Genomic DNA, 23,369 nt, shown 5'->3' with positions numbered 1-23,369 from the left:
ATGGGTAAGTGACATATGTTGTTTATAGGGCAAAACGCCATTTAAAGAGAACTTGTCACTTGCCAAATACGTAATGTTTTTGCTTGGTATTAATGCCGCAGTTCTCCTGAATCCGGTGTTGTTCTTCTTTTGTTGCTGCTCTTCTCCGTTCCTGAGATATGGCCCCTTTTCCCTCTACATAAAGCTAGTGTTTTTATCAAGTGGGGGTGGTCCTGAAGAACACCCACATTGAACAGCGTTAAGGACCACACCCACTTTGATAGGAAGACCAGATTTATATCCAGGGAAGAGAGGGCCATATCTCAGGAACAGAGAGGCTCATGAAGAAAAGAAAAACTACGCCAGGTTCAGGAGAACAACGGCATTTAGTTCACGTAGGAAAAATGACATATCTATGACCAAGGATAGAACCCCTTTAAGAGCAATTATGAACTTCTGCGATGTCGTCCCCTCATCCGTATTGCAGAAGCTCATAATCTCTATTACAGTGAATCCGCCATCAGATTTTGCAATACAAACTTCATATATTAATAAGTAGATTTCTTGGACTTGACATGGATATTCAAAGTAAGTACACCAGCCTCATAAGGTACAAGTGATCTATATAATGTATGAACTTTATATTAAGGTCACAGATAACATTCATGTCATGTGTTCATAAAATCAATATAAAATATTATAAAGAAAACCATCTAAACATTTTTTTACCCCCACACAAATAATAAGACTGCTTTTCATATGAAATATTTTATTGCATAGTAGTTAAAAAAAAACTATACAAATTAGGTATCCATGCGATCGATAGAGCCAGAAGAATTGATTCAGCAGGTTATTTAGTGAAAATTTTAACAGAACCATATTCAGATAAACACATAGACGATCTTGACGTCGCCATCCACTTCCAGCTTGTCCACTTGCTGCAGATTCCACAGCCGGTGAGCGTAGTTGAAGCTGTGACTTCCATTCACAAAGACTCTAAAATTCTGCTCTTCACTGCAGATTGAAATCTGGAAGAAATGAGACACGTGATGTGGATAGCAAAGATTTTTGGGTATTTTTTTTTTTAGCAGGGGCGTACATAGAAATTATGGGGCCAAAGAAGCAGAAGTCCTAATTGGTTCCCCCAACCCACAAAAGAAAAATAATATTTAGCAAGGTCACAGAAGAGCAAAACCCACAATTTTGCAGGCCTTACAAAGTAATTTCACTCCTATTGAAGCCCCTTAGTGCTCCCACACATTAAGATACCCCTTTCATTGCCCCCAAAAATATGATGCCAACAAATGTGACCTCTAAACACAGTAAGATACCCCCACAGCGAATTCCTCTACAGTACCCTCCACGCTATGATGACCTTACAGTAACCCCGCAAAGTATGGTACCCCCAGATTGACCCCCAGCACAACACGATGTCCCCCATAGTCCCCCACACATTATGATGGCTCTAACACAGCCTCTACACAATATCATGGTATGATGGCCCTCCATACAGTATAGTTGCCCCCACACAACCCTCCACACTGTATAATGGACTGCACATATTATAATGCCCCCATTAGCCCTCCAAACAGTAATGGCTCCCCACATAGCCCTGCACACAGTATAATAGGCACTCCAAACAGTATAATGGCCCTACATAGCCCTCCAAATAGTATGATCCCCCCAAAATAGTATGATGGGCTCAACATAGCACTCCAAATAATATGATGGCCCCATATAACCATGCAAATAGTATGATGGGCCCAACATAGCACTCCAAATAATATGATGGCCCCATATAACCATGCAAATAGTATGATGGGCCCAACATAGCACTCCAAATAATATGATGGCCCCATATAACCATGCAAATAGTATGATGGGCCCAACATAGCACTCCAAATAATATGATGGCCCCACATAGCCCTCCAAATAGTTTGATGGCCCCACATAACCATGTAAATAGTTTGATGCCCCCCAAATAGTATGAAGGTCCTAACATAGCCCTCAAAATAGTATGATGGCCCCACAAATAGCCATACAAATAGGTTGATGGCCATCCAAGTACCATGATGGCCCCAACATAGCGCTCCAAATAGTATGATGGCCCCAAAATATAGTATTATTGCCACCACAAAGTACTCATTGATTAATAAATTAAAAAATACTCGCTTCTCCACGTTCCCTAGAAGCTCCGGTCTCTGCAGCATGTGGTCTGCACTGCTCGGCACAGCAGCCACGATGTAATGACGTCATCGCTCCCGCCGCGCCGAGACATGAGACACACAGGGAGAATGATGGAGGACGGAGCATCAGCTGACAGCTCCCACCTCCATCATTGCTTTCTACTGTATCTGCACCCAGGGTGCAGAAGTGTGACAGAGAGGGAAAATTCTGGATGATGCAGATTCTGCTCTAAGGATCCTTGATGCCTTAAAGTTGGATTTTATCTGTCAATAATAATTTAGTATGCAGTAAGCTCTTGAGCTCCCTCTAGTGGCCGCTGTAGGTGTCTTGTAGTTAATTATTTAAAGGGTGTCTGTCACCCCAGAACTGTAAATTCAGCTACCGAAATATAGGGGACTTAGTCCCTATTCAAATGATGCTAGCAATATGCCGTACATTTTAGTGTTGTAGAAACATTAAATTTCAATATATATGGAAATGAGGATACTTTGATTGGGTGGACCCCTTGGCATGGTGTAGCTATTGGCTCGGCTCACCATAGCGTCTTCCGATTTGCATAACTTGCAGAAAAATAAAAAGGTCATGCCTCTGGGAAGAAGGGGAGGAAAAAAAATTGAAGCACAAAAATGAAAAAATGGCCCCTGAAGGAGTTGAGAGGTGCATCTCCGACCTGCAGTGCAATCTTCACTGCTCCGTTATGGAAGCTTTGGTTTATTTCTACATCAGATTTAATTTTCCGGTTACTTACATTGAAGTATTCTCCTGATTTGAAGGGATTTTTCACTTGTTCGGTCTCTTCCTCTCCCCAGATCCCATTTGCAAAGCTGTTCCGGACCACGGTGTTCTTGTTAAGACGAGGATTCAGGTGAAGAGCGATCTCATTGCTGTAACTAGCTTTAAGATTAATAATGAAGCTGGAGAAAAATAGTGTATGGGATAGTAGATTAGAATTATTGGTGAGCTCCAAATACAAGAAAACACTACCCTACCCAGCCATGGAAAACTCTCTGAAACCTGCCCAGCTGGCCCTTTACTGGTTTGTCCTCTAAGCACCAACAAGTCTTGGAGCACTATAATGGGTTTATTGAAATTACATGGTTCCCTTACATGGTGTCGTCATCGTCCAACTATCCAATATGTACAGTGCCTTACGAAAGTATTCGGCCCCCTGGAACTTTTCAACCTTTTCCCACATATCATGCTTCAAACATAAAGACGCCAAATGTAAATTTTTGGTGAAGAATCTACAAGTGGAACACAATTGTGTGAAGTTGAACGAAATTTATTGGTTATTTTAAATTTTTGTGGAAATCCAAAAACTGAAAAGTGGGACGTGCAATGTTATTCGGCCCCTTTGCTTTCAGTGCAGCAAACTCACTGCAGAAGTTCATTGTGGATCTCTGAATGATCCAATATTGTCCTAAATGCCTAATGATGATAAATATAATCCACCTGTGTGTAATCAGGTCTCTGTATAAATGCACCTGCTCTGTGATAGTCATGGTAATGAGGGAAGAAGAGACGACATGGGTTCCTCCACTCCATACAGACTTATAGTAATGAGTGGATAACGGAGGACATGGGACCCCCAGCTACATAGAAACTCATTCTAATAAAGGGGAACAGAGGACATGGGAACCCAAGCTCCATACAAACTTATGGTAATGAGGGGAGAACAGAGGATATAGCACCCCGGCTTCATACAAACTCATGTTGATAAGGGGAACAGATGACATGGACCCCTCCGCTCCATACAAGCTCATGCTAATGAGTGGGAACAGAGGACATGGGACCCTTCGCTCCATATAAACTCATAGTGATAAGCGGGGAACAGAAGACATGGGACCCTGTTGTGAATTCTGCTCTTGGGCTCCCTCCGGTGGTTATGAGTGGTAGTGCTGCTGTCTTTGGATCGCAGCATTTATCAGGTGTGTCCACTTATTGCAATTTGGACTGGGCTATTTAAGTCTTGCTTGATCCTTTAGTCAGTGCCAGTTGTCCATTATTTTTGGAGGATTCACATCCCTGACTGGTCTCTCCTGTTTTGCTGTTCTTTTCAACAAAGATAAGTTCTGGCTTTGTTTTTGCTGTCCACATGCTGTGGGCCTTATAGTTCTGTGCATTTTCATGTTTTGTCTTGTCCAGCTTTGTCTGTGTAAGGATTTTTTGCAGCCAAGCTGTATCTCTGGAGATGCAGATATACCCTCCATGTCTTTAGTCAGATGTGGAGATTTGTATTTTCTGTGGTGGATATTTTGTAGTGTTTTAATACTGACCGCATAGTACTCTGTCCTATTCTTTCTTTTTAGCTAGAAAGGCCTCCTTTGCTAAATCCTGATTTCAGTCTGCGTATGTCATTTCCCTCTCCTCTCACAGTCAATATTTGTGGGGGGCTGTCTATCCTTTGGGGATTTTCTCTGAGGCAAGATAGTTTTCCCGTTTCTATCTTTAGGGGAAGTTAGTCCTTAGGCTGTGTCGAGGTGTCTAGGGAGTGTTAGGTACATCACACGGCTACTTCTAGTTGTGGTGCTAGTTCAGGGTCTGCGGTCAGTACAGGTACCAACCTTCTCCAGAGTACGTCACATGCTGCTCCTAGGCCACCAGATCATAACAGGACCCGCCGCTCCATGCAAACTCATAATGATAAGTGGGAACAGAGGACATAGGAATGCTCCATAAAAACTCATGGTAATGAGGGGACAACTGAGGACATGGGACCCCCGCTCCATACCAACTCATAATGATAAGGGTGAACAGAGGACATATGACCCTTCCCCGTTCCATAAAAATTCCCGCTTACAGTACTTACAGTACACTCATCTACTACAGAAGGTCTTTACAGGACTTTGCTCCTCACCTTTTAGCTCCTGATTTCACAACCCCCTTCACAACCACGCTGCGTTTCGGGATCATCCCACCTCTGATGTTTGCCGAAAATGGAACTAGCTGTAATTAACGGGAAGATAATTTCAGTGTGGAGAATCCTACTGACCTCCTACAACGAGGCGGACACGGGACAATCATGATGACAGAAAGAAGCGGACACTTACTGCATTTACGTACGCAGGTCCCAACATCGGCTGCATGAAGGTAAGAAGAGAAGGTGAGACTCAGGTAACCAGCTTTCTTCTATACAGTAGTCCACCATGTACACGTTGGCTTAGTATATTCCTATACATGTAGTGCATTCTTCCAGCTTCTAATAACAAATCCCCTAATAATTAACCCTAATTATAGGTTTCTTCATAAGGACAAACCCTTATTTATTTATTTTTTTTTGCTATTCATCTCTCTGATGGAACTAGGAGTTACTCATAACCCTGCTAATAAATACCACCGCTACCCCTAGTGATACTCACCAGGAGATCGCTCTGGGCTCCTGACATCACAAGACCCTGTAATAGAAATAGATATAAGATAGTTAGTATACGATACAAACGAGTGAAGGCAGAGAAACATTCACTGGTCACACATGTGCCATAAGGCATATCCCCTTTCCTAATGCAGAGTCACAACAAGTAGATCAGTACTTGAGGTCCAGCTGATGGAACCGCGGGCAATCACTCACTGACACAGGGAGAAGCATTCAGCCATTAAAAAGTATCTGTCGCTTGCCATAAATATGTTTATTTTTATGTGGTGTAATGTGGCTGTTCTCCTGAATCTGACGTTATTCTTTTTTTCTTCCTGCTCCCCTCTGTTCCTGACATATGGCCGATAGTGATGAGCGAATATGCTCAGATAAGGTGTTATCCGAGCATGCTCGTGTGCTAACCAAGTGTCTTCAGCGTCACCACCCGGCACACCAGGGTAAGTGCTAGGGCCCTGAGCAAGCAGGGGGACCCACTCGCCGTTGGGGACACGGGCACTCTATTTGGCCCGTGAGTCGGGTGGGGCCCAGTGTCAGTGTTTTCTCCATCGTGCTTTAAACTGTTCGAAATACTCACCTCTCCCTGTTCCTCTGCAGCTCCGGTCTCTTCCGCGTCCCTGACTCTGACGTCTCAGGCCAGAGGGCGCGATGACGTCATTGTGGTGCGTCCTCTGCACTGAACTCTGCAGAGTATCAGAAGACACTGAGGAGATCAGAGCTGCAGCCAGAAAGGAACGAGGAGAGATGAGTATTTTATTATTTATTTTTTTTATGTATGGAGCATTACATGGGACCCGTTATACTGTATGGAGCATTATATGGGGCCCATTCTGTATGGAGCATTATATGGGGTTCATTATACTGTGTGGAGGAATATATGGAGCTCATTATACTATATAGAGCAATATACGGGTTCCTTTATATTGTATGGAGCACTATGTGGTGTCCATAATACTGTATGGAGGACTATGTGGTGCACATAGTACTGTACGGAGGACTATGTGGAGTCCATAATACTCTATCTAGGACTATATGGTATCCATAATACTATATGAAGGACTATGTGTTGTCCATAATACTGTATGAAGGACTATATGGTGTCCATAATACTGTATGGAGCACTATGTGTTGCCCGTAATACTGTATGAAGGACTATGTGGTGTCCATAATACTGTATGAAGGACTATATGGTCTCCATAATACTTTATGAAGGACTATGTGGTGCCCATAATACTGTCTGAAGGACTATGTGGTGTCCATAATACTTTATGAAGGACTATATGGTGTCCATAATACTTTATGAAGGACCATATTGTGTCCATAATACTGTATGAAGGACTATGTTGTGTCCATAATACTCTATGGAGGACTATATGGTGCCCATAATACTGTATGAAGGACTATGTGGTGTCTATAATACTGTATGAAGGACTATACTGACCGGTCTAAAATGATAAGTCTGCAGTCACTCTGTGCGTTGCGAGGATTCGCCGGTTTCTGAGCTATTGTAGAATTTACAATAGATATCACTCATGTATGTATTTTTCTGACCTTGGGCATTGTAATATACCTATGTTTCTCTGTCGTATCTGTGCATCATGAATCGTGGTATGTGTTAAAGGGGGGGCCTACTGAGACTTTTTCACCCGGGGCCCACGAAAACCTGAAGCCAGTCCTGTTCGACCTGCTCAAAAATATGTTTGAGTCCCCTCGGCTGCATGTCTCGTAGCTGTTCGACAGCCATAACACATGCAGGGATTGCCTGTTTGCTGGACAATCCCTGCATATGTTGTGTCTGTTGAACAGCCATGAGACATGCAGCCGCAGGGACTCGAACATATTTTTCGAGCACTCCGAAGATACTCGGTTAGCACCCAAGCATGCTCAGATAACACTTTATCTGAGACGCTCGCTCATCACTATTGGTCGTCTCTTCCCTGTATATAAATCTAGTCTTTTTATCCATCTGGGTGTGGTCATCAACTCTTCTCTGTGGGCGTCTGTTTGATGACAACGCCCACTTGGCTGACAAGACTAGAGATATAAACAGAGAAAAGGAGGCCATATCTCAGGAACGGAAAGGAGCAGGAAGAAAAGGAAAACATCATCCTGATTCAGGAAAACAGTGGCATTTACACCCTGTGGGAAAAAAAATAAATTATATGTATATGTATATATATATAGATATATATATATATATATATCTATATATATATAATTGTCTAAGGGTTTTTCCGTCTGTCTGTCTGTCTGTCTGTCTGTCTGTCTGTCCAGGAAATCCCGGCTCTCTGATTGGTCGAGGCCGCCAGGCCTCGACCAATCAGAGACCGGCACAGCATCGACGTAGAAATCCCGCGTCTCTGATTGGTCGAGGCTGCCAGGCCTTGACCAATCAGCAATGGGCACAGCGACGATGATGTCATAAAGGACGTAGACATCTCACGTTTCTGATTCAGTGACGGGCACAGTATCGACGTAGATGTCATAATGGTTGCCATGGCGACGACAATGTCATAAAGGTTGCCTCGACCAATCAGCGACGGGCACAGTCTGCCGCGAATTCTGGAATCATCATTGTCCACATACATTCCGGGACATGCATATTCTAGAATACCCGATGCGTTAGAATCGGGCCACAATCTAGGATAGATAGATAGATTAGATAGATAGATAGATAGATAGATAGATAGATAGATAGATAGATAGATAGATAGATAGATAGATAGATAGATAGATAGATAGATAGATAGATAGATAGATAGATAGATAGATAGATACACATATACAGTGCCGGCAAAAAAAATCTTTACAAGTTCAGTGAAACCACAAAATCTTAATATTCAAGTGGATTATTGTGGATATTTTATTACAATTAGTATTTTGTCATGTCACCCTTACATTTTATCACCATCTGCAGTCGTTTAGGCATGGATTCAGCACCCCACACCATCACACTGTCAGGGTGTTTAACAGTCTTAACTGTATATTTTGGGTCATACCGTGACACGGTACTCGGACGACGCACGACCTTTGAGCCTCCCCTGACCAGCCTGAAAGTGCTCTCATCACTAAACATCACTTTCTTCCACTCTTCAGATGTCCAATCTTGATATTTCTTACAAGCCTTTTCTTCTTCATTGCTGCTGTGAGCAGGGGCTTCTTTGCGGCACGGCAACTTGGTAGACCCAGGTCCTAGATGAATTGTCCTAGTTGCGATGTTCTGGAGGAGCATAGGGTACTTGTTTTTTAGTTCAATGGCAGTTACAGAAGGACGTGACATCACTTCACGCTTCAGAAGCTTATCAGTCCTTGGTGAAGTCTTCTTTGGTGCGCCAGAGCCTGACTTCCTCTGCAGTACCATCCCAGGAGGCAATGATGCCGCCGACCGCTTCAGTTGATAAATTGCTTCTCTTGACACTCCAAGATCTCTAGCTACAGCAATCACCGAATCCCCCTTCTCGAGCAGAGTCAAGGCACGGGATTTCTCTTCCATTTTAAGCTTCTTTCAACCCATTGTGGGAGATAATAAAAAACTGAGGGAGATAATAAAAGACTGCCTAATAGCAAAACTGGCTGGGCTGCACATAACAACCAATCAGAGTGCAGCTTTCACTTTACCAGAGAAGTGAAAACTGAGCGTTGATTGGTTGATATTTGCAACAAAGCCAGCTTTAATATTAGACAGTTTTTTATTATCTCCCCCATTGTGCACACTTTTAAAAAGTAAAATTATTATGTGGATTTAACATGTAAAGTTTTTTTTTGCTGCGCAAGTGTAAAGATTTTTTTTGCCGGCACTGTATATGTATGTGTATGTGTGTGTATATATATATATAAATATATATATATATATATATATATATATATATATATATATATTGTGATGTAGCGATGTCCTTGCTGTGCAGTGAATAGGCAGTGACCCATATAAAGTTCAAACAAAGTTCTGTTTATTTCACAGCATACTCACAAACCGGAAAAGAAAACAAATAAGTCCTTCGGTATGCAGCCGGGAAAAATAACAACAGTCCACAGTCCGCTGCCGTGAGCGTATTACACCCCCATGTACGCTGGGGTGTCTGGCTTTTCAGGCTCTGCCTGGCCCGTGTTTCTCCACACGGAAGGAGCTCTGCACAAGCCTCCTCCTAGGTCTGACTCCCAGACCAGACTGACACACCCAAACTCTCTTGCTGGGGTTTTTTTTTCTATCCTCCAGATTCTATGGCCATGGGCCACTATAAGATCTGGGCTGGAGGAAACGGACCGGCCCCACTACCTTCCTGCAGTCCGTTTCAAAATAAAAGCCCATACCGGGTTTTCCTGAATAAATTCTGGGACAAATAACTTGACCCAGTTCACACTTACTTTTATTCTTCCCTGTGTCTCACAGGCAACCTGCTGTGAGCACAGGGCACTCCAGCGGATCTAATATGCTTCTAAGCACATCCTGGGGGACACATAGCGACCCTCGCATATGACACCGGTCACTGCCTCACAATATATATATATATATACTAGCTATTGAACCCGTTCTACGCCCGGGTGGCGAGCATTTATATTGGTATATGGTCTCCATCCTGTCATGTGCTGCTCCATCCTGCGTCCCCATCCTGTCATGTGCTGCACACATCCTGCGTCCCCATCCTGGTATGTGCTGCTCCATCCTGCGTCCCCATCCTGCGTCCCCATCCTGTCATGTGCTGCACGCATCCTGCGTCCCCATCCTGTCATGTGCTGCACCCATCCTGCGTCCCCATCCTGTCATGTGCTGCACCCATCCTGCGTCCCCATCCTGTCATGTGCTGCACCCATCCTGCGCCCCCATCCTGGTATGTGCTGCACCCATCCTGCGTCCCCATCCTGTCATGTGCTGCACCCATCCTGCGTCCCCATCCTGGTATGTGCTGCACCCATCCTGCGTCCCCATCCTGTCATGTGCTGCACCCATCCTACGTCCCTATCCTGTCATGTGCTGTACCCATCCTGCGTCCCCATCCTGTCATGTGCTGCACCCATCCTGCACCCCCATCCTGTCATGTGCTGCACCCATCCTGCATCCCCATCCTGTCATGTGCTGCACCCATCCTGCGTCCCCATCCCGTCATGTGCTGCACCCATCCTGCGCCCCCATCCTGTCATGTGCTGGACCCATCCTGCGTCCCCTTACTGGTATGTGCTGCACCCATCCTGCGTCCCCATCCTGTCATGTGCTGCACCCATCCTGCGTCCCTATCCTGGTATGTGCTGCACCCATCCTGCGCCCCCATCCTGGTATGTGCTGCACCCATCCTGCGTCCCCATTCTGTCATGTGCTGCACCCATCCTGCGTCCCCATCCTGGTATGTGCTGCACCCATCCTGCGTCCCCATCCTGTCATGTGCTGCACCCATCCTACGTCCCTATCCTGTCATGTGCTGTACCCATCCTGCGTCCCCATCCTGTCATGTGCTGCACCCATCCTGCACCCCCATCCTGTCATGTGCTGCACCCATCCTGCGTCTCCGTCCTGTCATGTGCTGCTCCCATCCTGCGTCCCCATCCTGTCATGTGCTGCACCCATCCTGCGCCCCCATCCTGTCATGTGCTGCACCCATCCTGCGTCCCCATCCTGGTATGTGCTGCACCCATCCTGCGTCCCCATCCTGTCATGTGCTGCACCCATCCTGCGTCCCCATCCTTTCATGTGCTGCACCCATCCTGCGTCCCCATCCTGCGTCCCCATCCTGTCATGTGCTGCACCCATCCTGCGTCCCCATCCTGGTATGTGCTGCACCCATCCTGCGTCCCCATCCTGTCATGTGCTGCACCCATCCTGCGTCCCCATCCTGTCATGTGCTGCACCCATCCTGCGCCCCCATCCTCTCATGTCCTGCACCCATCCTGCGTCCCCATCCTGCGTCCCCATCCTGTCATGTGCTGCACCCATCCTGCGTCTCCATCCTGTCATGTGCTGCACCCATCCTGCGTCCCCATTCTGGTATGTGCTGCACACATCCTGCGTCCCCATCCTGGTATGTGCTGCACCCATCCTGCGTCCCCATCCTGTCATGTGCTGCACCCATCCTGCGCCCCCATCCTGTCATGTGCTGCACCCATCCTGCGTCCCCATGCTGGTATGTGCTGCACCCATCCTGCGTCCCCATCCTGTCATGTACTGCACCCATCCTGCATCCCCATCCTGTCATGTGATGCACCCATCCTGCGTCCCCATCCTGTCATGTGCTGCACCCATCCTGCGCCCCCATCCTGTCATGTGCTGCACCCATCCTGCGTCCCCATCCTGCGTCCCCATACTGTCATGTGCTGCACCAATCCTGCTTCCCCATCCTGGTATGTGCTGCACCCATCCTGCGTCCCCATCCTGTCATGTGCTGCACCCATCCTGCGTCCCCATCCTGTCATGTGCTGCACCCATCCTGCGTCCCCATCCTGTCATGTGCTGCACCCATCCTGTGTCCCCATCCTGTCATGTGCTGCACCCATCCTGCGCCCCCATCCTGTCATGTGCTGCACCCATCCTGCGTCCCCATCCTGTCATGTGCTGCACCCATCCTGCGCCCCCATCCTCTCATGTGCTGCACCCATCCTGCGTCCCCATCCTGCGTCCCCATCCTGTCATGTGCTGCACCCATCCTGCGTCTCCATCCTGTCATGTGCTGCACCCATCCTGCGTCCCCATCCTGGTATGTGCTGCACACATCCTGCGTCCCCATCCTGGTATGTGCTGCACCCATCCTGCGTCCCCATCCTGTCATGTGCTGCACCCATCCTGCGCCCCCATCCTGTCATGTGCTGCACCCATCCTGCGTCCCCATGCTGGTATGTGCTGCACCCATCCTGCGTCCCCATCCTGTCATGTACTGCACCCATCCTGCATCCCCATCCTGTCATGTGATGCACCCATCCTGCGTCCCCATCCTGTCATGTGCTGCACCCATCCTGCGCCCCCATCCTGTCATGTGCTGCACCCATCCTGCGTCCCCATCCTGCGTCCCCATACTGTCATGTGCTGCACCAATCCTGCTTCCCCATCCTGGTATGTGCTGCACCCATCCTGCGTCCCCATCCTGTCATGTGCTGCACCCATCCTGCGTCCCCATCCTGTCATGTGCTGCACCCATCCTGCGTCCCCATCCTGTCATGTGCTGCACCCATCCTGTGTCCCCATCCTGTCATGTGCTGCACCTATCCTGCGTCCCCATCCTGTCATGTGCTGCACCTATCCTGCGTCCCCATCCTGGTATGTGCTGCACCCATCCTGCGTCCCCATCCTGTCATGTGCTGCACCCATCCTGCGTCCCCATCCTGTCATGTGCTGCACCCATCCGGGGGCCTGAGCAGGCGGGGACACCGGCGCGCTGTGGGGGTCAGGTGCCGGTATCGCCGCCAGCTCAGGCCCCCCAGCACTTACTATAGTCACCTGTCCTGCGTTCCACCGCTGGGCGCCGCCATCTTCCCGGTCTCCTGGTTGTGACTGTTCAGTCAGAGGGCGGCGCCGGCGCGCATTAAGCGCGTCATCGCGCCCTCTGAACTGAAGGTCACAGGCCGAAGACCGGGAAGATGGCGGCGCTCAGCGGTGGAACGCAGGGCAGGTGAATATGGCCGATACTCACCCTCCTGGCGGTCCCTGCTTCTCTGTTGGAGATCGCGGTGTGCGTTCAGTGTGAACGCATACCGCGATCTCCCAGGAGCGTCACTCTGTGAGGCCCAGACTGCGCCGGCGCTTGCGCCTGCGCAGTCTATAAAGGCTTCGGACAGAGTGACGCTCCCAGCGTTATATTATAGATACTGTATAATTGTCTAAGGGTCACTTCCATCTGTCTTTCTGTCACAGATATTCATTGGTCGCGGCCTCTGTCTGTCATGGAATCCAAGTCGCTGATTGGTCGTGGCAACGCCCACGACCATTGCCACGACCAATCAGCTACGGGCGCAGTCCGGCAGCAACATGGCCGCTCCTTCCTCCCCGCAGTCAGTGCCCGCTCCATACTCCCCTCCAGTCATCCAGTCAGCCCTCACACAGGGTTAATGCCAGCGTTACCGGAGCGCGGTGTGACCAAGTTTTTACTATTGATGGTGCATATGAAGCATCAATAGTAAAACGATCTAATGTTAGAAATAATAATAATAATAAAAAAAAAACACGCGACGTCATCACAGGTCCTACGCTCATAGTCATACCAACCCTGGCACCGGAAGCTGCCACATGCACCGTACACAGGAGCCAGGACTAAGGTGAGTATATGTTTATTTTTTATTTTATGTCACTGGCCAATATACTACATTACTGGGCAATATACTACGTGGCTGTGCAATATACTACTTGGCTGGGCAATATACTACGTGACTGGGTAATATACTACGTGGCTGGGCAATATAGTATGTGGCTGGGCAATATACTACTTGGCTGGGTAATATACTACTTGGCTGGGCAATATACTACGTGGCTGGGCAATATACTACATCACTGGGCAATATACTACGTGGCTGGGCAATATACTACATCACTGGGCAATATACTACATGGCTGGGCAATATACTACATGGCTGGGCAATATACTACATCACTGGGCAATATACTACGTGGCTGCACAATATACTACATCACTGGGCAATATACTACGTCACTAGGCAATATACTACGTCACTGGGCAATATACTACGTCACTGGGCAATATACTACGTCACTGGGCAATATACTACGTCACTGGGCAATATACTACGTCACTGGGCAATATACTATGTGACTGGGCAATATACTACGTGGCTGGGCAATATACTACGTCACTGGGCAATATACTACGTGGCTGGGCAATATACTACGTCACTGGGCAATATACTACGTCACTGGGCAATATACTACGTGGCTGGCCAATATACTACATGGACATGCATATTCTAGAATACCTGATGCGTTAGAATCGGGCCACCAGCTGGTATATATAAGTTTTTGGCAAAGCCAGCTCACCGCTTTGAAGAAACAGGAATACATCCAATTATTTAATAGCCCTGCTCAAAACCAAATTGCCTTATACTATTAATGTTAAACAACATGGAACTTTCAAATGAGGATTTGGTGGATACTGACAATTACACAGCTAGATTGCATAAATCAGCAGATATTTTTAATGAAGATAATGAAAACACAGCAGAAGGCGAAAATGCTCTGAAAACTACTATGAGAAAGCTGGAATCTGCAAAGTATAAGGAGCTCAGGCTCTGGTGGGATCACAATTCACTTAGTAATTATGCAGATAAGAATATGATCCCCAGAGGCTTAAGAATAAAAAAAACCCCTAACAACTGCAAATTATGGAGAAGTGTTTAGACTAAAATGGGAAGAAATTTTAAGCAACTGTTCAATGGATCTCATCCACCTGATTATTGAAGAGGAAGAAAAAGAACTAAACACCATTAAAACCACAATTAAATCCCTACCAGATCAAACTAAATCCTTTCAAAACAATGAGGAATATAAAAAATTACAATAAAGAATGGATAAAAATTTAATTAAACTTGAAAACACAATAACTGAAACGAAGCAAAGAAAGTTTAAAAGGGATTTGGAGGACTATAAAAACAACATGGTTTATAAGTGGAACAAAACCCCTCGTCCCATTCTTAGGAAACCGAGAAAGCCTATGCAGCATTAATAGTAAAAAGATCTAATATTAAAAATAATAAAAAAAATATAAAATCATTATATACTCACCTTCCGGCTCCTTTCCCGCTCCTCGCAACGCTCCGGGCCATGCATTGCGGTCTCGCGAGATGATGACGTAGCAGTCTCGTGAGACCGCTACGTCATCATCTCGCGAGACTGCAATGCATTCTTGGGACCGGAGCGTCGCAAGGAGTATCACTAAACGCCTCGCCTGGATCCGGGGGCCGCCGTAAGGTGAGTATATAAGGTGAGTATATAACTATTTTTTATTTTACTTTTTTTTAACAGGGATATGGTGCCCACATTGCTATATACTACGTGGGCTGTGTTATGTACTACGTGGGCTGTGTTACATACTGCATCTCTGTGCTATATACTACGTGGGCTGTGCAATATATTATGTGGCTGGGCAATATACTACGTGGCTGTGTTATATACTGCGTGAGCTGTGCCATATACTACATGGGCTGTGCTATATACTACGTGGCTGTGTTCTATACTGCGTGAGCTGTGTTATATACTGCGTGAGCTGTGCTATATACTACATGGCTGTGTTATATACTACGTGGCTGTATTATACTGCGTGAGCTGTGCTATATACTCCGTGGCTGTGTTATATACTACGTGGCTGTGTTATATACTGCGTGAGCTGTGCTATATACTACGTAGCTGTGCAATATACATGGCTGGGCAATATACTACGTGACTGTGCTATATACTACGTGGCTGTGTTATATACTATGTGGGCTGTGTTATATACTACGTGGCCTGTGTTATATATTATGTGGCCTGTGTTATATACTACGTGGCCTGTGTTATATACTACGTGGCCTGTGTTATATACTACATGGGCTGTGTTATATACTACGTGGGCTGTGCTATATACTGCGTGGGTTGTGTTATACACTGCATGGTCTGTGCTATATGCTTCGTGGGCTGTTATACACTGCGTGGGCTGTGTTATATACTATGTGGCTGTGTTATATACTATGTGGCTGTGTTATATACTGTGTGAGCTGTGCTATATACTCCGTGGCTGTGTTATATACTATGTGGCTGTTATATACTGCGTAAGCTGTACTATATACTACGTGGCTGTGTTATATACTACATGGGCTCTGCTATATACTACGTAGCTGTGCAATATACTATGTGGCTGTGCTATATACTACGTGGCCTGTGTTATATACTACGTGGGCTGTGTTATATACTACGTGGGCTGTGTTATATAGTACGTGGGCTGTGTTATATACTACGTGGGCTGTGCTATATACTGCGTGGGCTGTGTTATACACTGCGTGGTCTGTGCTATATGCTACGTGGGCTGTTATCCACTGCGTGGGCTGTGTTATATACAGTGGGGCAAAAAAGTATTTAGTCAGTCAGCAATAGTGCAAGTTCCACCACTTAAAAAGATGAGAGGCGTCTGTAATTTACATCATAGGTAGACCTCAACTATGGGAGACAAACTGAGAAAAAAAAATCCAGAAAATCACATTGTCTGTTTTTTTATCATTTTTTTTGCATATTATGGTGGAAAATAAGTATTTGGTCAGAAACAAAATTTCATCTCAATACTTTGTAATATATCCTTTGTTGGCAATGACAGAGGTCAAACGTTTTCTGTAAGTCTTCACAAGGTTGCCACACACTGTTGTTGGTATGTTGGCCCATTCCTCCATGCAGATCTCCTCTAGAGCAGTGATGTTTTTGGCTTTTCGCTTGGCAACACGGACTTTCAACTCCCTCCAAAGGTTTTCTATAGGGTTGAGATCTGGAGACTGGCTAGGCCACTCCAGGACCTTGAAATGCTTCTTACGAAGCCACTCCTTCGTTGCCCTGGCGGTGTGCTTTGGATCATTGTCATGTTGAAAGACCCAGCCACGTTTCATCTTCAATGCCCTTGCTGATGGAAGGAGGTTTGCACTCAAAATCTCACGATACATGGCCCCATTCATTCTTTCATGTACCCGGATCAGTCGTCCTGGCCCCTTTGCAGAGAAACAGCCCCAAAGCATGATTTTTCCACCACCATGCTTTACAGTAGGTATGCTGTTTGATGGATGCAACTCAGTATTCTTTTTCCTCCAAACACGACAAGTTGTGTTTCTACCAAACAGTTCCAGTTTGGTTTCATCAGACCATAGGACATTCTCCCAAAACTCCTCTGGATCATCCAAATGCTCTCTAGCAAACTTCAGACGGGCCCGGACATGTACTGGCTTAAGCAGTGGGACACGTCTGGCACTGCAGGATCTGAGTCCATGGTGGCGTAGTGTGTTACTTATGGTAGGCCTTGTTACATTGGTCCCAGCTCTCTGCAGTTCATTCACTAGGTCCCCCCGCGTGGTTCTGGGATTTTTGCTCACTGTTCTTGTGATCATTCTGACCCCACGGGGTGGGATTTTGTGTGGAGCCCCAGATCGAGGGAGATTCAGTGGTATTGTATGTCTTCCATTTTCTAATTATTGCTCCCACTGTTGATTTCTTCACTCCAAGCTGGTTGGCTATTGCAGATTCAGTCTTCCCAGCCTGGTGCAGGGCTACAATTTTGTTTCTGGTGTCCTTTGACAGCTCTTTGGTCTTCACCATAGTGGAGTTTGGAGTCAGACTGTGAGGGTGTGCACAGGTGTCTTTTTATACTGATAACAAGTTTAAACAGATGCCATTACTACAGGTAATGAGTGGAGGAAAGAGGAGACTCTTAAAGACGAAGTTACAGGTCTGTGAGAGCCAGAAATCTTGATTGTTTGTTTCTGACCAAATACTTATTTTCCACCATAATATGCAAATAAAATGTTAAAAAAACAGACAATGTGATTTTCTGGATTTTTTTTCTCAGTTTGTCTCCCATAGTTGAGGTCTACCTATGATGTAAATTACAGACGCCTCTCATCTTTTTAAGTGGTGGAACTTGCACTATTGCTGACTGACTAAATACTTTTTTGCCCCACTGTACTACGTGGGCTGGGCTATATACTACATGGGCTGTGTTATACACTGTGTGGGCTGTACTATATACTACGTGGGCTGTGTTAAACGCTGCGTGGGCTGTGCTCTATATTGCGTGGGCTGTGCTATATACTACGTGGGCTGTGCTATATACTACGTTGGCTGTGCTATATACTACGTGGCTGTGCTATATACTATGTGGCTGTGCTATATACTACGTGGCTGTGCTATATGCTGTATGCTACGTGACTGTTATATGCTATGTGGCTGTGCTATATGCTATGTGGCTGTGCTATATGCTACGTGGGCTGTGTAATATGCTACGAGGGCTGTGTAATATGCTACTTGGCTGTGGTATATTTCTCTGCTGTATCTGTGCATCATGAATCGTGGTATGTGTTAAAGAGGGGGGCCCACTGAGACTCTTTCACTGATTGTTCGCGGCCGGCTGGGCGTGACCAATCAGTGACAGGCGCAGTCCAAACCGCGAATTGGCGCAGAATTTGAACCACGCTTTGCTAATTGGTCGCGCCCGGCCAGCCGAATCCTGTTTATAAATTGCATTATTCTGAAAACTTCATAAATAAACTACATACTTGTTCTAGAATACCTGATGCGTTAGAATCGGGCCACCATCTAGTGTATGTGTATATATATATATATATATATATATATATATATATATATATATTTATGGCAAGTGACACATTCTTTTTGAAAAGATCATTTACTTTCAATGATTGTCAGATAAACAATTGTTCATATGGCAATTATCACGCCTCCCTATTGTACACATGCACTCTCAGCTCTACTGAGTGGGCATAAGTTCGATATAAGGAGAAGGGAAGAGGACTCTGTCAGACAGCTCTGTTGGTAGATTATTTCTAAGGCTGCCATCACACCAGCAGTATTTGGTCAGTATTTTACATCAGTATGTGTAAGCCAAAACCAGGAGTGGGTGATAAGTACAGAAGTGGTGCATATGTTTCTATTATACTTTTCCTCTATTTGTTCCACTCCTGGTTTTGGCTACAAATACTGACGTAAAATACTGACCAAATACTGACCGTGTGACAGCAGCCTTAGAGAGAACAAAAGGATTAGGCCGGGTTCACATTGTATTAACAGCAACCCGTTCAACACATACGTTAACTGGCTGCTGTTAACGCAAGTGCCGGTATTCCAGCGCGCTAGCGCAGATAGAGCATTTGCTAGCTCTATCTGCGCTAGCGGTGACGGACCCGGAAACGCTGCAGCCCGCGTCTCAGGGTCCGTCACTCAATGACGGCACATCGACAGCGCACGCCCATTGTGGGCGTGCGCTAGCGATGCGTCCGACATTGGATTCAATGGCGGTGTTAACGAACTACGATACACCGCGTTATGCTGCGGTGTAACATAGTCCGTCTAACGGACAGGTTTAACGCAATGTGAACCCGGCCTTAGACATACTGAAATCCAACAGACTGATCTTTTTTTCTCTTGACATTTGTGTTTGGGAGAAAGTCGGTACGCATTCATACACAGATGGTCAGCCATTCCCAAATATATTGATTGGTTCTGCCGACATTAAACCCTTCCCAACAGGCTGTTGCCATCTGTGTAACACAGCAATCACCTTCCGCCAACAGCAGCAACCGATTGCTGCTGTTTAACCATTTAGATGCTGCTGACAATTTCTAACAGTGAATCCTATACGGTACAATTGCCAAGTTCCATCATTCGGACACCCATCGCACTCTCTTCTCTCACTACCATTCTGCAAGACGATTACAAGGAGCTGGTGTGTTGTCCTGATGGTCCTACTGAAGGAAAGCACCGTTGTCTTTGTACTCCCATGAAGCCCAGAAGATAAAGGAAAAATACATATTTTCCCACGTCTGTAAAAGTTCAACCTATGCAAAATTAAATGAACCCATACAGTTAAATGCCTTAAGAGGGGGGGGGGGGGGGGAAAAACACCCGCATTGCTGCTGTTTGGTCATCTAGTCAGACCTCCTGCAAAAAAAAATGTCATAGATCCCTAAAATGGCATAATTAAAAATGACAGCTTACCCCCAGAAAAAGACACGGGCAAAAATGAAAAAAACTGGTCAAATAAAATAGCAACACAAACCAAAAATAAGTTCTAATTTTTTTACCATTTAACTAAAAAAACAAACACTTTACTTTATATGTGTGGCATCGCTGTAAGGCCATGTTCACACGGTCAGTATCTGGTCAGTATTTTACATCAGTATTTGAAGGTCAAAACCAAGAGAGGAACAACCAGAGGAAAAGTATAATAGAAACATATGCACCACTTCTGCATTTATCACCCACTCCTGTTTTTTTCTTACAAACCCACTTCCTGATGACTTCAACTCAAAAATATTTTATGGATCCTGTGGTGAATATGTGTATATATATATTGCTATCTTTAGGGAAACTGCCAATTTTATGTTGTTGTAATTTCCTTATGTAACCTCCATTCATTCCAGCTATCTTGTGTTCCTGAACTTTTTTATGGATTTGTATTTGACTAAATAAAAACTAATATAGCTTTAAAATCAATTTTGTTTTCATTTCTAAATTTTTTCTTTAGTGAATTTAGTGAATTTAGTTAGTTTAGATGTTTATGATAACATCTATCCTGAAGGCTGCCGGTTCTCGCCCAGGTGTTACTATGTAGTTCCCTGAGACAAGTAGACCTCTGTCTCCAAATCTCACCAGGGGGTCTAGCTAGGACCAAGAACAAAGGTAACACTTGACACCTCCTAGCTCTTGGAGGGGAGATGTTAATAGTGGCCTGATGGTATCTATCTGTGAGAACTTTTACACAGGGTGTCTCAGGAGAAAAAAAAATATATTCATTAGTAGCGCGGCCGTGGTCCAATCAAAGGCCAGCAGTTATGATATTAACCTGAGGGGCTGGTCTAGAAACCTGACCTCCAGACCAAGCTATAATTAAGGCTGTATACAGAGAATAAGTGTTCACATAATGGGGGCAGCCGAGCTGGTGTGATCCAATCTACATTCATCCTACCCTCAGGGATCAGAAAGCAGACTACCAAGTTAGATGATTTCTGTAAGTTTTCTCCTGTTTATTTTTATACTGTTTTGCATAAGTTGTATGTCTTTTTATTATCATATTTTTATACCTTTTTCTTATTGTAAGCACTGAACCTTTTTTGTATTAAAGTATAAAACTTTAACAAGTTGAACCTTGAATGTTCTAAAAAAATCCATAGCCTAAGGTGTGTGAGCCTTATGAGTGGTAGACATTATTATTTTTTTTAATTTAAATAGATTTTTATTAAGAATAAACATAAACATTACATTTTATCCATCTTCCAGTTTGTTACAAACAAAGTTTCTTCATTTTCGAAACCCCCAACAATCCCAACAAACCCCAGCCCCCCCCCCCATGACAGCTCCTCTCCAATGATACTTCTATAACTAGTATTGATGACTCTATGAACCGCATAACTCCCTTATGACCGCTTATTCGTCTAGCAGTTTCCCCCATTCAAAAGCACTCAGCCTCCCATTTCCTTTACCTATTCATCCCAGCTCGAGCCACGGAGACCACATTTTGTCAAACATTTCTATTTTCCCACGTCTCTTATAAACCCCCTTTTCCAGTTTGAGACCATGTTTTACGTATTGCAGGAATTCACCCCTTGCAGGCGGTTCCTCCTTCCACACGACTCAGAACTACCAGCCAAAAAGCAACCAGTCTTGGACACGTCCACATCATGTGATATATTCCTGCATTCTCAGTCCCACATCTCGGGCACTCAGAGTCAGCACGCAACCCTGCTCTATGTAACACTTCCGGTGATTTATAGACTCTGTGCAAGATGTACAGCTGCGATAGTCTATACGGCTCACTTAGTGACACTCGTGGAACCCACTCCATCACCGACTCCCAGGTTTCATTCTCCATTGGGCCTAAATCTCTCTCCCACTTAGCTCTCGCTTTTATAGGAAAATCCAACAAATACGTATGCAGTAGGTCCTTATATAGGGTGGAAATGACTCCCCTTGTAGTCCCATCCCCACACACGTATTCCAAAACTATGTCCTCTTGGATCCTAATGCCATCGCCCCTGTTTTGAGCTCCCAAAGCGTGTCTCATCTGAGCATATTGATACTCCCCCGAAGGTCTCAGTCCAAACTCCCCCTGTAGCTGAGAAAAGGATTTTAACACTCGTTGTTGAATTATCTGACCAACAAAATTAATTCCTTTAGCCTGCCACTCTGTCAGCACTCCCAGAGCCGCAAACTCCACTAAATTATTATTAAGCCATATCGGTGTAAATTTAGTCAATCCCGTAACCCCCCGAATCTGCCGCAGTCTGATCCATAGCTTACGTATCAAAAAACATAGTTGGATACAATTTCCCCAAAGCTCCCAAAGAGCCATCCTCCAGACATTGCACCACCGGGCGTCGGTTTGTCACCCCCTCCATCAAGTGTTGTACCGCACTGGAGGACGCCTCCCGCGCCCAGCCCTTCAAATGCTGACTTTGGGCTGCAAGAAAATATAACTCAGGGTTGGGCAAAGCCAAACCCCCATCTTCCTTGGGTCGCTGAAGCGTCTCCAGGCTAATACGTGGGTATTGCCGCCCCCATATCAAAAGAGCATTAATCTGCCGGAATTTCCCACGTGGAATCCAAACTGGCGCGTTATGAAGGACATAGAGTATTTTGGGCATCAGAACCATTTTAATAAGATTAACCCTACCTACCACCGATAGGTGTAACTTATTCCACGCATCCACTTTTGCCTTTAGCACGCCCATGAGAGGAGTCAAATTCCTATACAAAAACTCCGTAACTGGCATCGAGATCCATATTCCCAGGTATTTAAAATGGGATGCCACCTTAAGCCGCCCCTCTACCAATGGCTCACTCCCACTCTCTTCCACCCCATCTACATCAAAGAGGACCGATTTATCCCAATTTATCTTCAACCCCGACAAGGCACCAAATCTCTCAATGATCTCGATGGCCCCTTTCAAAGAATCATCCGGGTCCGCCAGGAATAGCAAAATGTCGTCCGCATATAGCGCTATCTTTTCCTCAACACTCCCATATCTAAACCCAGGGACCCCATCAAACTGTCGAATCTTGGCGGCCAGAGGCTCCACAGCCAGAGCAAACAGAAGAGGCGAAAGTGGACATCCCTGTCTCGTGCCCCTGGCCAACTTTATAGGCTGAGAAAGTTCCCCA

General features: G+C 45.5%; 1 protein-coding gene across 1 annotated transcript in view; it reads right to left on the bottom strand.

The window, feature by feature from the left end:
- Positions 1–731: 731 nt before the first annotated feature.
- LOC138661694 (galectin-4-like) overlaps positions 732–23,369 on the bottom strand; it is a 34,782-nt gene continuing 12,144 nt past the window's right edge. The window contains exons 5-9 of the mRNA XM_069746550.1: positions 5,526–5,561; positions 5,217–5,246; positions 5,024–5,112; positions 2,915–3,080; positions 732–1,007 (exon numbers count right to left, since the gene is read on the bottom strand). Of these exons, the coding sequence (XP_069602651.1) occupies positions 861–1,007; positions 2,915–3,080; positions 5,024–5,112; positions 5,217–5,246; positions 5,526–5,561 (468 nt within the window). The 3' untranslated portion in view covers positions 732–860. The remainder of the gene's footprint in view (positions 1,008–2,914; positions 3,081–5,023; positions 5,113–5,216; positions 5,247–5,525; positions 5,562–23,369) is intronic.

The sequence above is a fragment of the Ranitomeya imitator genome, chromosome 2 (assembly GCF_032444005.1).
Source record: "Ranitomeya imitator isolate aRanImi1 chromosome 2, aRanImi1.pri, whole genome shotgun sequence".
Lineage (NCBI taxonomy): Eukaryota > Metazoa > Chordata > Amphibia > Anura > Dendrobatidae > Ranitomeya > Ranitomeya imitator.
Note: the sequence above shows the minus strand (reverse complement) of the source record. Positions and strands in the feature narration are given on the sequence as shown.